Source organism: Crocodylus porosus, unplaced genomic scaffold (genome assembly GCF_001723895.1).
Source record: "Crocodylus porosus isolate Cpor-Errol unplaced genomic scaffold, CroPor_comp1, whole genome shotgun sequence".
NCBI lineage: Eukaryota > Metazoa > Chordata > Crocodylia > Crocodylidae > Crocodylus > Crocodylus porosus.
Genome location: NW_017728906.1, coordinates 152,596,322 through 152,611,322, shown reverse-complemented (window position 1 = coordinate 152,611,322; position 15,001 = coordinate 152,596,322). Strand labels below are relative to the sequence as shown.

At 44.6% G+C, this 15,001-nt stretch overlaps 1 protein-coding gene across 4 annotated transcripts in view; it reads right to left on the bottom strand.

The window, feature by feature from the left end:
* FNDC3A (fibronectin type III domain containing 3A) overlaps positions 1-15,001 on the bottom strand; it is a 222,177-nt gene that overhangs the window by 57,286 nt on the left and 149,890 nt on the right. For all 4 annotated transcript variants that reach the window (XM_019529944.1, XM_019529943.1, XM_019529945.1 and 1 more), the window contains one exon: positions 11,303-11,361. In XM_019529944.1, the coding sequence (XP_019385489.1) occupies positions 11,303-11,361 (59 nt within the window). The remainder of the gene's footprint in view (positions 1-11,302; positions 11,362-15,001) is intronic.

Sequence of the window (15,001 nt, the reverse complement as noted above, 5' to 3'; positions counted from 1 at the left end):
CATCAATTAGAATATTTATTAAAATATGTATAAAAATGTTGGGTGCATACAGAGGGGCTTTTAGGAAGATGTTAGCGAATTCAAGACGACCTGAATGCCACCTTCCTCCTCTTTCCTGCATCTCCCCAGCCAATATAGATGAGAATCTGTATTGTGCTGTTGCAGGCAACTAGATAGGCATAGAAACAAGCACTTATTCTTGTGCTTCTGAGTGTAATTAATAAAAGGTTGGGTATTAAACCTGTCTCTTGCCTCACTACCTGACTTGGGTGATAGCAACACCTTACCTGGTAAGAGGGAATCGAGGATCACTGGGAAATGCACGTTGTATTTTGATTTGGTTTGAAAAAAAGGGCAATCATTAAGGAATTTGTAACTGTTTCTTAATTTGTATCTGAACTTGCAAGAGACCTGATCATAGATAAGCTGTGGTCTTGTCTCTCAAAAGAATGAATGGTACTGATACACAGGGAGCCATGAGGGTAGATGATTTAGCCTGGAATAACTTGGTCACCTCTGCTTTAAAGTAGGGGTATCAAACTTTTCTGGACCCACAGGGTGGATGAATGGTGTGTGGTTGGCCCTGTGTGCTGGATCAGGCCCATAGACCTGCCCTCTTTCTCCTCCTGCATACCAGATACAGCACACATGGCACTTGCTCTGGCCAGCCTGGGACTGAGCTTCATGCGGTGCCCAAACAAGGTGGGTCTGCAATGCATGCTGCATGCAGCACCACTGTGATCGGTCTGGGACCCATACTACATGTAGAGCCCACCTAGAGCAGTCGGGGGCACCACATGCAGCAAATAGCAACCAAAAATATTTGCCTAAGCCAAGATACAGCTCAGTAAAACACAGTGAGAGCAGACACAGCTTAGACTAACTTAAAATGGAATGTAATAAATTAAAAAAGATCAGAGAAAGCCTTGCTTATGTAATCCCGAGGGCAGAGTATCTCTTTATAGCTGGGTATTCAGAAAGTCCTTCTTGGGAAATCAGCAGGTGGTCTTAGGTGTTGGAGTGAAGATCATCTCTACTTGGGTTTTTACAAGTACACTTGTACTCCTTTCTCCTCCTTGGGTGCCTTGACATTAGGATGCTTGTCTCCTATAGCACCTTTGGCAGGACTCTCATGACTCAGAGTCTTTTGCCTCTTCCCACCTTTTACAGTTTCTGCTTTATAATGTAAATGTAGTTTTCTGCTTTCTCTAGTCACACTAGCCCAAGCAGTCTGGGACCCTCTCCTGTTTCCTTAGCTTCATCTCCAGTGCATGCTTGTGATGACTGTGTAGCAAACCCCCCAGTTTTATTTTTTTTAATTTTAAAATGCATTCCCTCCCCTTCTGCAACCATTTCTGACTTTTTTTCTCCCTTTCTACTCCCTATAGATAAGTATAAGTAAGCTTAAATGTAAGATAAGCTTTAACATTTTACTTTAGGTAGGAAGTTTTATTTTTCTCTCCCCTCTTTGCAAATAAGTGCCCTGCTATTTTGATATAGATATCCACTGTTTTATAAGTGATAATTATTATGTTTTGTATTGATTTTTTTTTTACTGCTTTTATATTGTGTGATTACTGTTTTAGGCCTATATATATATAAGTCAGCATAAGTCATGTCAAGTTTCCATCTTGTAATGTCAAGCCTCCATCTTATCCCCATGTCCGGATGAGTAACCCATGACTCACACCTACCCCTCCTATGTAACTTGGTTCCTGAATGAATGGGGATGAATGAGGGTGCTTGACAGACAATGGCAGTAGGTCTAAAAAATAGCTCCCTCTGAATGACCAAACCATCAACACCAATACTTGGACCAACGACCCAGCCCTTGGAACCACCCTTAGCATTCAAGAAAAAAAAGATGAGGCAACCCACCATTGTGCCAAAGCTGCACATGCTTAGTAAGAACACCTGGGACCCACTGGAACAGGACTGACCAGGCCCTCCATATAGGAGATCAGAGGTAGTCTGCCCCATAAAAAGGGGAAGTGAAGACTGACTCCTTGGGATGCCCTCTCCATCTGGACCAGCACCATGCCACCCCACCTATCCACCCAGAGGCCCTGCTGGTGACCCCCTCTGGACAAAACCTGCTGGACAAAGACCCCTTTCCAGCCTGGATAGGTAGCTATCACCCCTACCCTCTCTTCAACCAAGGACTTGGACTCTGGTTCTCTTCCCTACCTGGACTCCAGCCCTTTCACTGAGCCTCCTTCTCCTGCTGCCATTGTGAGTGCTTGTGTGTGTGGGTGTGTGTGCAAACCAATAACTTCATGGGGTTGTGTAGCACGTTGTCTGTTTAATAAACCTGTTATTTGGACCCCTGAGTTGGGTTTTGCTTTACCATGGTTCAGCCTCTGCTCCTCACCCCTCTAACTTCTGTCTCATTTCTCCCTCTCTTGCTTCTGGCTCTCCGCCACCTCCAATACCTGTCCTGAGCTCCTCTCTGCCTCCCAATCCCCTGTTTCTTTGCCACTGCCTTATCCCTATTGCCTTTTCCCCTGAGGAGCCAGGTTTCTGCCTCAGTTTCTTTCCTGGCTGTCTCCTCCTTGCCACCAGACTTCTTTTCCCCCGCCCCTCCCATGCACCAGTGACCTTGAGTAACCCTCAGGCCACTTGATCTTAAGTAAACACAAGCCTCAGTTCCTCAGTCAGCTTCTCTCTAGTCTACCGGTTCTAATTCTGGTTCTGGCAACTTTCACTCCCTACACTTTAACTCTCTCACCTTAATCTTCCCCCAAGTATCCCAGGTGCCCCAAGTACACACATACATACCATACCATCCAAGTTGGATGTAACGACAAGAAGGTCAACAACAAAGACAAGTACAGTAGGAACTAATAGAAATGAAGCATTGATTATGAAAACGAATAAACAAGTAATTAACAGAAACTGCACGAACGGAACTACAAGCAGTGACAACATTGATGACAGAATCACACACGAACTACAAAATGCTAAGGAGCAGAGGGGTGTGTGGCCAATCCTATGTTCTGGAGCAAAAAGCATAGCTCAGCCCAGGGTTGCAAAGCATCCTGGCATGCTGGGAGACTGTGACTGAACTTGATCCCGAAAAAGATCAGGGACAGAAGTTTCATAAACTGGTTTGACCTAAATCAGTCAAGTCTTATACTACATTCAACCAGGTTTATCTTAAACCAGTTTCAGCCATTTTGAAATGGGTTTATGGGCAATGAACTTCTGTTTTGTTACAGGTTTAAACCAGTTTCTAATCACTTAAATTAGCATATGCGTAACTTCTGTCCCTAGCCTGTGGCAGCAGCAAGGGACAGAATCTGATTTGCTAGGGCAGCATTGAACTGTGCAGTAGTAAAGAGAAATATGACATCTAGTTTGTTAGTGGGTTTCACAGATATTTGCAGGCAGGAGATGAGTAAGAAGACTCAGTAAACCCTGGGTTCCATTCTTGACTTAGCATGCCCTCGTGGACATAGATTCTTCTTCTTTTTTTCTCCAAGTGATCTTCTTCTATGGCTCTTCCTTTCAAACCCAGTGGTTATCCACTGCCATGAGACCCTTTCAAAAGTGTTATGGTGCAGCACTACTGCCCTTGTGGCCAGGTAGAACAGTCCAGTGTGCCTGTTTCCAGAAAGGGCATGCCAAGCAGACTAGGAAGTGGCTGTGTCAGGAGCACCTCGTGCCACAGCCCTTGCCAGTCTGCTCAGCACATTCCATCTGGAAACAGGGGAGTAAGAGACAGTTCCACCTGACTGTGGTTGGATACTCAGGCCATGAGCTCCAGGTGTTGAACATGGGAAGGGCACTGGAATAGAGGCAGGGGTGTTGGAGTGATGTTATGGGGCTGTGTTCAGCATAGACTCACCCAGAGCTGTTAGTTCAAGCTGGACAGATGGTATGCCCGGCCAGAGTCAAGATTTCCCTTGCAGCCTGGTTCCCCCTTGTCCCACACTGTGCAGCAACAGCTACTGAATAAACCCTTTCACTGCTGCAGCCAAAATAAAGCTTTTACAGCCATGATCTACATGCAGCTTGCCAGTACCTGAGAGAGGGTTAACCAAGGAGAGGGTGAGTGAGGCTGATAAGTGGATTCTGCCCCAGCTCCCTACATAAAGTTAGCAGCTCCTGAGTGAGCCCACAGCTGCAGCAGGGTCCCCACCCCCATTGTCCTGTAGTCAACAACCCCTTCTATGCATATGGCACATAATTAACAAGTTAGGCTGCTGGAACAATGGTTCTCAACTGGGGTGCTGCTATATTCAGGAAAGTGATGACTAGGTACCTTGAGTCTAAAAAGGCTGAGAACCCACTGCTCTCACTTATGAAAGCCTTGCTAATCTCTTTCTTCTTCCTGAATTTGAGAATGCAGGGTGCTTTGTACAGCAAGAGAAGGTACAGTAGCAGTCACCCATAGTAGGGAGAACAGGGAATAATTTACTGACTGGCAATGTACTCTGTTTTCCCCATCCATGTCATGCAATAAAAAGAGCAAATGGCCATATAAGAACTATTACATACAACACAAGAAGAGCATACTACCACTGTGACATACTATCACACAAGAAGAAACTAGAAAGCAGGATTAAGTCCAGTAGCATCCAAGATGGGAATAGGAGACAGGATGAAAGGAGAGTTGATGAAGAAGATAGGGAAAGGACCTGTGAAAATGTTTATAGTAGTGAGGATAGAAAAAAGAAGTTATCATGTATAACATGAAATAGTGGAGTGAATTCAGAAAAATATCCAAGAGAGACTCTGTGTATATGGTTGAGATCTGCATACTGGGTACAGCTGTATGCAGTATTTCGGAAGCATGGGAGCTAAGAAAAACAGGTATCAGTTTCTAAGCAGGTCCCAGGATTGCTGTTCCCCTTGCCCTTCACCCCCACTGGTTCCCAGTCCTAGTTTTCCCTTAGCAATTTATCTCACCATAGTCCCTAAGTAAGAGTCCCAGTTTCCTTGGCCAGCTATTTCCTCTACCACTCCATCAGGTCAGCAGACAACCAGAAGAAACAAATTCCAGAGAACAAAACCCTCCAATTAGAAAATTCAGCTTTCTCAAATTCCCCAAATGTATACTTCCAGATACTGTTAGCAAGAATTCCCTGGCTAACTTCATCTGCTGTGGTGGTAAAAAATGAGGGAAAAGATTTCTCAGATGGCCAATACTGCAACCACATATAGCTTTACAAAGCTAATACTAACATAATAAACTATCTCCCAGAAGCAAAAAGGAAGTCAGCGTGATCTTGGAAAACTGCTGTGATGTGTTCAAGTAAGTTAGAATCATCAAGAAGGGAAATAATTGCATTGGGCTCTGCTGTCTCTTCAAGACAGCTTCACATAGATTACATTATAATAATCAAGTATGGAGAACACCAAAGCAAGGATAACTTCAATAAGATCCCCATAACAGACAGCAATGAAAGTATTTCTGGTCATCTGTGTCAGGGAAGGCTAAGGTAACTCAGCTAGGAGCCCTGTTGGATGATCAGAAGCCAGACAGTCATGACAGTCAGAAGTCAGATATAAAAAATCCAGGGTTCAGATCAGGTCAGATCTTATGGGCTATGTACAGACAGTCAAAAAGCCCAAGGCTGACTTGATTCAGTCTTTGCAGGTTAGTCTAAACATACATGGAAGAGAAGTATTCCTTCAGTAATGGAGAATACGCACCCCTCTGATATAGGAGCTAGACTTTTCTGTCAGCAAATTATTACTAACTTGTTTTTGTCTGCAGTGAGCCTTAGTTCAACCCATTCAAGACCTTATTTTCTATTTAAAATCCAAAAACAGATAAGACAGAATCATAGGAGCAAGAAATCATCTAGTTCCTAATCTCTGTAGTAAGAGATGATCTAGGAATATCTGTTTAACCTGTTCTTAAAAACATCCAATGAAGGAGATTCTCTAGGAAGCCTGACCTAGTGATTCATTACCCTTATACTTAGAAATATCCTAATGTCCAATCTAAATCTTGCCTCTTTTGCAAATTAAGGTTTCTTTTTCTCCTACCCCAGTGCATACAGTAAACAACTGATGACCTCTTTATAAAAACCTTTTATGTATTAAAATCTTTTATCTTATTCCCTTTTACACTTCTGTTTTTTAATCTGAACAAACACAATTCTTCCAACTTTTACTCATAGGTCAGGTTTCCAAGACCGGTTATCATTCTGGTTGCTCCCTCAGAACTTTCCACTTTGTTTATAACTTCCTTCAAGTGTGAAGTGCAAAACTGGCCATAGTACTGCAGTTGAGGCCTCCCCAACACTGAGAGTAGAATAATTATCCACTATATATTACATTACACACCTGTTAATATATACCAGAATGAGATCTGTCTTTTTTATAACAGCAACACATTGCTGACTTCTTGCTGGGGGACAGGGACGCAGAGGAACATGAAGACACTTTGCCGTCAAGCCAGGTGACGCACACAGGTAGTACCCAGGTAAGTGACAGGGGCCAGGGCAGGCTTAGGAACAAGGGGGCAGAATGGGCACCTACAGGAGGCCTCAAATGCTTCTACACAAATGCTTGAAGCATGGGGAATAAGCAGGAGGAACTCACCCTCCTGCTAGCTAGCAAAAACCCAGACCTAGTGGGGCTCATGGAAACCTGGTGGGATTCTACCCATGACTGGGCAGTGGATATCGAGGGCTACAGACTGTACAGGCAAGACAAAGCAGGGGAAAAAAAGTGGGGGCGGGATGTAGCGCTCTATGTCAAAGAGCAATACACTTCCTTGATGATCAGGATGGGTCAGAGGAGGGGCAAACTGAGGTGCTCTGGGTAAGAATGCAAGGGGGTCGTGGGGAAAGGGCCTTGATAATGGGCGTCTACTAAAGACCGCCTCACCAGGGCGATGAGCTGGGCCTGGAATTCTCAGGTCAGCTCACAGAGGCAGTAAAGTCAAGGGATGTGGTTGTCATGGGTGACCTAAACTACCCAGACATCTGCTGGGAGGAGCAGTCAGCCAGGTCTGACCGCTCATGTAGGTTCCTGGCTGGGATACAGGACCTCCACCTAACCCAAGAGGTGCACAGTTCCACCAGGGGAAATGCCTTGCTGGACTTGGTCCTTGCCACAGGCGATGACCTGGTGAGGGGTCTGCGGGTGATTGACCACCTGGGCAACAGTGATCATCACCTGCTGGAATTTACTATCTAGCACAGGGTGGTGAAAGCAAGCAGTAAGGCAAAAGTCCTTGACTTCAGAAGGGCCAACTTCAATGAGCCAAGATCAGTAGGAGAGGCACTGGGGTCTTGAAGCTTCAGTGAGATGGGAGTCCAAGACGGTGGCTGTTCCTCAAGGAGATGATCCTCCAAGTTCAAAGGGAGTCAGTCCCAATGTGCCCCAAGGGGGGCAGGAGTACTAAAAAGCCTCAGTGGCTTGGCAAAGGCACCCAGGAATGCCTGAGGGAAAAAAAGCAGGTATACAAACAGTGGGAGCAAGGGGCTATCACCAAGGAGGATTACACTTCCTTTGCTCATGACTGCAGGGAAGCTGTTAGGAAGGCCAAGGCAGTGATGAAGCTAGGGCTAGCAACCAGAATTAGGGATAACAGAAAGTCCTTTTTCAAATACATAGGGAGTAAGAGGAAGGCACTGGGTAATGTGGGGCCCCTACAGGATAGGCTTGGCAATCTCGTGATTGTGGCAAATAAAAAAGATGACCTCTTCAACAAATTTTTTGCCTTCATATTCCTAAACAGGGACCGGGACATCTCCCCCAATAGGACTGACCTAGGGAAGGCACCGCCAAGCCTAGGGTCAGAGATGACCTAGTTAGGGAACTTTTGGAGGGGCTGGACATGTTTAAATCAGCAGGTCCAGATGTTCTTCACCCATGGGTGCTGAGGGAATTGGCGGGGGTCATTGCGGGGCCCCTGGCATGGCTTTATGAGCGCTCATGGGACTCTGGCCAGGTACCAAAGAATTAGAAAAGGGCTAATGTGGTCCCCATTTACAAGAAGGGGAGAAAAGAGGACCCTGGCAATTATAGGCCAATCAGTCTTACCTTGGTCCTTGGGAAGACCTTTGGGAAAATTATCAAGGAGCAAATCTGCAAGGGCCCAGCAGGTGAGGTAATGCTCACGGGCAACCAGCATAGGTTCATTGAGGGCAGATCCTGCCTGACTAGCCTGGTTTCCTTTTATGGTCAGGTCACAAAGTCCCTGGATAAGTGTGCTGAGATGGATGTTGTCTTCCCGGACTTTAAGAAGGCCCTTGACACTGTTTCTCACCACATTCTCTTAAAAAAAAACTAGGTGACTGTGGCATCAATGTCCACACAGTTAGATGGGTGGCACATTGGCTAGAGGGTCACACCCAGAGAGTGGTGGTGGATGGGTTGTTTTCAACCTGGAGGGATATGGGCAGTGGAGTCCCCCAGGGCTCAGTCCTGGGGCCTGTACTGTTCAACACCTTTATCAGCAATCTGGATATGGGTGTGGAATATACACTGTCCAAGTTTGCTGACAACACCAAGCTATGGGGTAAGGTGGGGATGCTTGAGGGGAGGGACAAATCCAGCTAGATCTAGACAAATTACAGAGGTGGGCGGATGAAAATAGGATGGAATTCAACACAGACAAGTGCAGGGTACTACATCTAGGGAGAAGGAACCAGCAACTCACCTATAGGCTAGGGAACACCGTTCTTGTTAACACAATGGCAGAAAGGTATCTTGGAGTCATTGTTGACTCCAGGGTGAACATGAGCTGCCAATGCAAGGATGCAGGCAGTAAGGCTAACCGCATCTTGTCGTGCACCTACAGATGTATCACAAGGAGGTCCAGGGAGGTGAGCCTTCCCTGCTGTGTGACATTGGTCAGGCCACAGTTGGAGTACTGCATCCAGTTCTGGGTGCCGCATTTCAAGAGGGATGTGGCTAGTATTGAGAGGATCCAGAGTAGGGCTACTTGCATGGTAAAGGGGCAGTGGGGGCAGGCCCTATGAAGAGAGGTTAAAGGGCCTGAATCTATTCAGCCTCCACAAGAAAAGGCTGAGAGGGGATCTGGTGGCTGTTTACAAACTCACCAGGGGGGACCAGCAGAAAATGGTGGAGGCTCTGTTGCCCTGGGCACCACCTGGGGTTACTACAAATAATGGCAACAAATTGTTAGAGAGAAGGTTCAGGCTGGAGATCAGGAGACATAACTTTACAGTTAGGGCTGCCAGGCTCTGGAATGGACTCCCAGCAGAGGTGGTGCTCTCTCTTACCTTGGGGGTCTTCAAGAGGAGGCTAGACAGATATTTGGCTGGGTTATTATGACCCCAGCACTCATTCCTGCCCAAGGCAGGGGGTCGGACCTGATGATCTGCTTATGTCCCTTCTGACCTTAAGCACTATGAAACTATGTGATCCACTGTAACACCAGATCCTTTCCTGTTATACTGCTGCCATTCCAAGACAGAAGTAATGCACCAGCCTAAATCAGGAAAGCCTTATGTAGAGCGTTTCATCACAATGAATGGTCAAACCCTCCAGGCAGTGGACAAGTTCACCTATCTTGGCAGTAAATAGTCACGTGCAGTTCACATCAGTGACGAAACCAATGTCAGAATTGCTAAAGCAAGTATGGCCTTCAGCAAACCATGTGCAAATGTGTGGGAGCACAGAGGCATCAGTCAACATATGAAACTGAAGGTCTACAAAACCACTGTGTTGCCAATCCTGATGTATTCATGTGAAACTTGGATGGTGTACAGATGCCATGCTATGAAGCTAAAACTACATTTACATGGGCTGTCTGAGGAAACTGATAAGGATAAGATGGCATGACAAAGTCCTAGACACTGAGGTTTTTACTCACGGAGGCATTCCAAGCATTCACACTCTGTTGATGAAATCACAGATGAGATGGGCAGGCCATGTCACCAGGATGTCAGATAAGTGACTGTCAAAGAATATCTTTTATGGTTAGTTAAAGGAGGGAAGGTGTTCTCAGGGAGGCCAGAAGAAACTCCTCAAGGACTCTCTGAAGTTGTCCCTGAAAGATTTCAACACTGATCCTGAAATCTTGGGAAGATCTCACTCATTATCTTTCCACCTGGGGAAGTCTCATCCATACTGGAGCTACCACCTATGAGCAGAGAAGAACTGCTGAGGCAGAGCAGAAGCACAGTGTAAATCTCACAACAGTAGCACGTCCACTGTTGATTAAACAACCTAAAGTAGCATCACTTGCTCAGCATGCCACAGCATAGACAGTTCAAAGCACAAATGTGCCTGATCAGCCATTCACGTGTTCACAGAAACCAAACCAACCAGTGATGTCACGGTCATCTTCGAATTCAAAGGACAAACAACTAACTAATACTGCTGCCTAGGTAGTATTCTCTATTTTGTATTTGTTCATTTGATTTTTCTTTCCTATGTGTAGCCCTTTACATATATCTTTATTGATTTTTATCATCTTGGATTTAGACCATCTTTCAAATTTGTCAAAATCATTTTGAATTTTGATCCCATCCCTCCAGAATGCTAATGCTTTTTCCAAGCTTGGGGTCATCTATGCATTTTATAAGTTCAAACTCTGTCACAGCATTCATAATATTAATTAAAACATTTAAGAGGACTAGGTCTAGGACTGACTTCCTCATGATGGTATTTGAAATGAGGTCTTAGTTGTGATGCTGAATAACTGATAACTACAATTACACCATATTGTAAAGCTTCAGTTTGCAAAGGAGAGATGTAGTAGAGTGCACATCAAACAGCACACTGATAACACTTCAAGTCAGAAGGATTCTGCATATTTCTCAGGAGTCCACATACACCTATACAAGTATGAATTAGAAAATTACAGTGATATTATACTGACTTGTTATATAAAAACTATAGAAAATGTTTACAGTTCCAAAACTTAAATTGTTAAGAAACACTGTTCTGTTTCTTTTAATGATAAATAAATTAGGAAAGATTTTTTACATAAGACTATCATTATAACTTTTGCATTAATGTAACACGTACAGAATAGAAACAGAATAATTCAAGTGTGCGTGTGTGCATGCCTGTCTGTCTGTCAGCTGACTGAGCAAATTTTCTTTTTAGCAACACCGGGACTACAAAAGGGTAACCACAAAAAGAATTCAGTCCAATAAATCTTAAAAAGTCAACTTCAAAATTAGTGAAATCATCACTATAAGTCATTTGAATTTCAGTGACGGAAGGTCCCCAAGTTGAATGATTTTTCACTACTACTGCTAATTAAATGCCCTTTTAAACTAGACAATACAAAAATCAAATATCACTACTATATAAAATTTTAAAAAACTGAATTTTGATTCTATGAAAAGTAGCGTTTACTTACCATTGGCTTGGTTATACTAGAAAGAAGTGCTTCAAGTGCTTTTGTTTCTTCATTCTTTTCTTAAAAAATGAAAACAAAGCAAACAAAATACCCATGAATTATATTTACTATGAAATCCTGAACACACACACACACACACACACACACACACACACACACGAGATGTGTGCTAGTGGAATTTGCTTATCAGCTTAAACTACCTCAATATAAGGCATGTTGAAATTGATTACAAAAAAAGTCCAAACAGATTTAACCAAATCTATGTACAAATCTATTCTAGGATTTCATGGAGCATAAAAGATATGATCATATTTGGTATTAGGTGATATATCAGATATCTACTCTACCCTAGCCTTTTCTCTGTATGTAAAACAAGGAAACTAAAACACGGTAAAAGCTTACAAGATGCTTTCTAACATGTACTATGGAACTAAGTAAATTATAAAAATAATTAATGGTGTGTACAAATGTTTGGGAGGCTAGATTGGGTAAAAAATGGCCACCTAATCAAACCTAGTTCACCCACATGTGGACTTTATACTTAGATCCTTAGTTAGATCAATCTAAGTGTTGAACTATACAGATGTTCCCCAAAGGTTAGATTAGTTAAAAAATGGCCAGTCCACTCTAATTTTAGTTCACCTGAGAAGCGAGCTAAGTTAGAACGGGCATGGGTTAGCCCGATTTACTGAACATCTGTATGTGTTTGGAGCACAGCTCCAGGTCTGGGAAAGCCCAGCTGCTTGCCCCAGCCCTCGGGGCTATACTTTTCCTAACTCCTCAAGCTCACCCCCCCGGCAGACCAACCCCCTCTACCACCAAGCCCACCAACTCACCACCCCAATCTTACAAACTGTCCCTGGTGCTGAGAGCCCGACTGAAGTAAGTTGGGGTGAGGGTGGGGGCTATTCGTTGGGTGTGGTTCGGGGGGGCTAAAAATAGCCTTGGTTGGGGGGGTGAGCCCTCATGCTCCCACCAACCCCTCCCCCTCATAGAGCCACTAGCCCTCCTGATCCATATACACCTCCCTCTACCCCAACTTTGATTGGGCTCCCGTAACTGCTGAATGCTCATAGAACTGGCACTGGGAGCAATCTGCAGGACTGAGGAGGAAGGGGGTTGGCAGGATCAGAGAATCCCCGCTAAGCTCTCCTGCAGACCCCACTAGCACCCTGATCCCTACAACTTCTCCCCCACCCATCTCCCCGAAATCTCCTGTGATTTCTGCTAGCTCCCCTGATCTTGGCCATCCCTCCCCTTACTCCTACTTACCTTGCATCAGGCTCCCAGCACTTATCTAATCACTTAGTTAGATGGGGCATCCATTTTTAACCCGATCTGACATCCCAAACTCCTCAGTGTAATGTAAGTGAACTGACCTTACCTGGCTAATTTTTTCTAGGATTGGAGAAGCTTTTTTACATTAATTTAGAAGGGAAAAAAAACAAATACATGTTTAGTAAGCCACAATATATCTTGCTAAATCTCTCAGCAAGAAGTCAATTCGCTTCTTTATATTCATAAGATTTTTAATATCTTTGAATGTTTTGTTCTTGTTCTTGCAGTTTTTAAGTCACATTATACAGTGCTTCCTTTCTTTAAGGAATTGCAAATTTTTCAGAAAGATCATCAAAATTTAAGTAGACTTGAAAAGAAGGCCTGGTGAATTATCAATGCCATTTTTTTTTTAGAATAGTCCATGTAACACAAGTGACAGTATACTTCGTTATCAATGTTTGGATAAAATCAGCTTGTGGGTGAAAAGCAAGTAACTGAAAATAAACCAAAGGAAGACAGAGGTAGAATCTGAAACACGTACAGTATAGCAAGCACTCATTGTTGGTCAATTTGATCTGTAGCTTAGCATCAGTAAGGAATCCAGGGGCACTCCTAAATTCTCACATAACAGCATCCACAAGTAACACTTTACATCATATTTGAATAGGAAACAGTCTAATCCAAGCAGACAGTAACCTGACTGTGTTACACATGCCTTTGTCACTGTCTATCTGAACTATATTGTGCTAGTAGAAGCTTTTTAAGTTTCCTCCGTAAGACAGGCTACTACAAATATTTACATCTGTCTGCTATCCTCTAAACTAGTGATTCTTAATCAGGGTGACAAGGCACACTGGGGTGTCTTGAGATTTTCTCAAGGGTATTGCAGGATGCCATATAATGTTAGGCTGTTAAGTGTACAAATATGATTCATAAGATTAACCCAGATATTTCAAATATAAATCCATAATTGTGGTCTTTCTAAGTTCTCTGCAACACAAAACCTGCTCTATTATTTTTCTTTAGCCAAAGAAGAGTGAAAGCTAAGATCTGGCATTTTATGAGGGGTGCCTTGAGTCTATCTACTGGTGCCTATAGTCTAAAAAGGTTGAGAACCACTGCCCTAAACTAAATGTGATCTGATACTCTGTGGGAAGCTACTTTCAATCCTTGTATTCAAGGTGCTCAATAGCCGAGATCCAAGATCATCTAAAGCAGGGGGTCAGCAACCTACAGCCCATGGAGCAGATCCAGCCTGTGGAGCAGTAGCTTTAGCAGCATTCAGAAGCAGAGGGGCTCTTGCCAAGCTGCAGTCAGCCTGCTGGATCTCTAGCAGAGGGAGAGCTGTCAGTGTGCAGTGCTGCAGTCAAGCAGCACAGGTCCCAGTGGAGCAGATGGTTTTGCTATGCCGTGCTACAGCTTAGCAGCAGGGAGAAGCAGTGGTGGTGGCTGGGTCCTAAAATCTGTCCAACTTTAACACAAGCTGGGTCATTTTACCCCACCCCTGCAGGAAAAAGCTGCCAACCTCTGATCTAAAGCTTGATGATGAAAACCATGGTTGACAACTTTGATCCTTTAGCCCCATGTAATTTTCTATACAAGGATAAAACATGTTTGTGCAGGCATCAGCTCTTTCTTGGGGGCTGGGAGAAACTTCCACAGGAATTAAAGGACCATAACACACTTTCTACTCCAAGTGCAAGTCCTCTGTTTAAAAAAACAAGCAAAGAACATAAACACAGCAGGCCTGTGTGAAGCAGCTAGTATTTGCTTCAGATTTGGATTCGGCCGATTTGGGGAATAGTGATTCGACTCCGTGATTCTAATCACTGTTCTGAATCAATTTAGCCAAAGTTGATTTGGAGATTCGGCTACTGAATCACCCAGGCCCATCCCCTGCCTGCTCTCCCAGCCCTGCAGTAGCTGCCCCGCCCGCCCCAGTTCCCAGCACTTTGGAAAAAAAAGCCCTGATTCACCAGGTGCTGACGGGCAGGGGGATGATCCCTGCTGCCCCCCCACCATGCGGGGGGCTCTGCATGAGGCCCCTGACCCTCCCAGCCTCCCCATGGCTGCCCCATGCACCCCAGCTCTGGCCCTTTAAGGAAAAAAACCTGAGAAATGTCCCCCCCCCAACTCACCATTCCTGCCAGGCAGGGGGTAATCCCCACTGCACCCCACCATGTTGGGGGCTCTTCCATGAGCCCCCTGAAGCCCTGAGGCTGCTTCAGAAGCTAGTGAGTCCCAGGGTTTTTCTTGTGTTTTTTTTTTGTAAAGGGCTGGAGCTGGGGTGGGCAGGACACCCATAGTGGGGCTGGAAGAGTGAGGGAGGGGTCAGGGGGCTTGTGACAGAGCCCCCCATGCAGTGGGTATCGCCCCCCACACCTGGCAGCACCCAGTAGTGGGGACTTTTTTTTTAAAGCG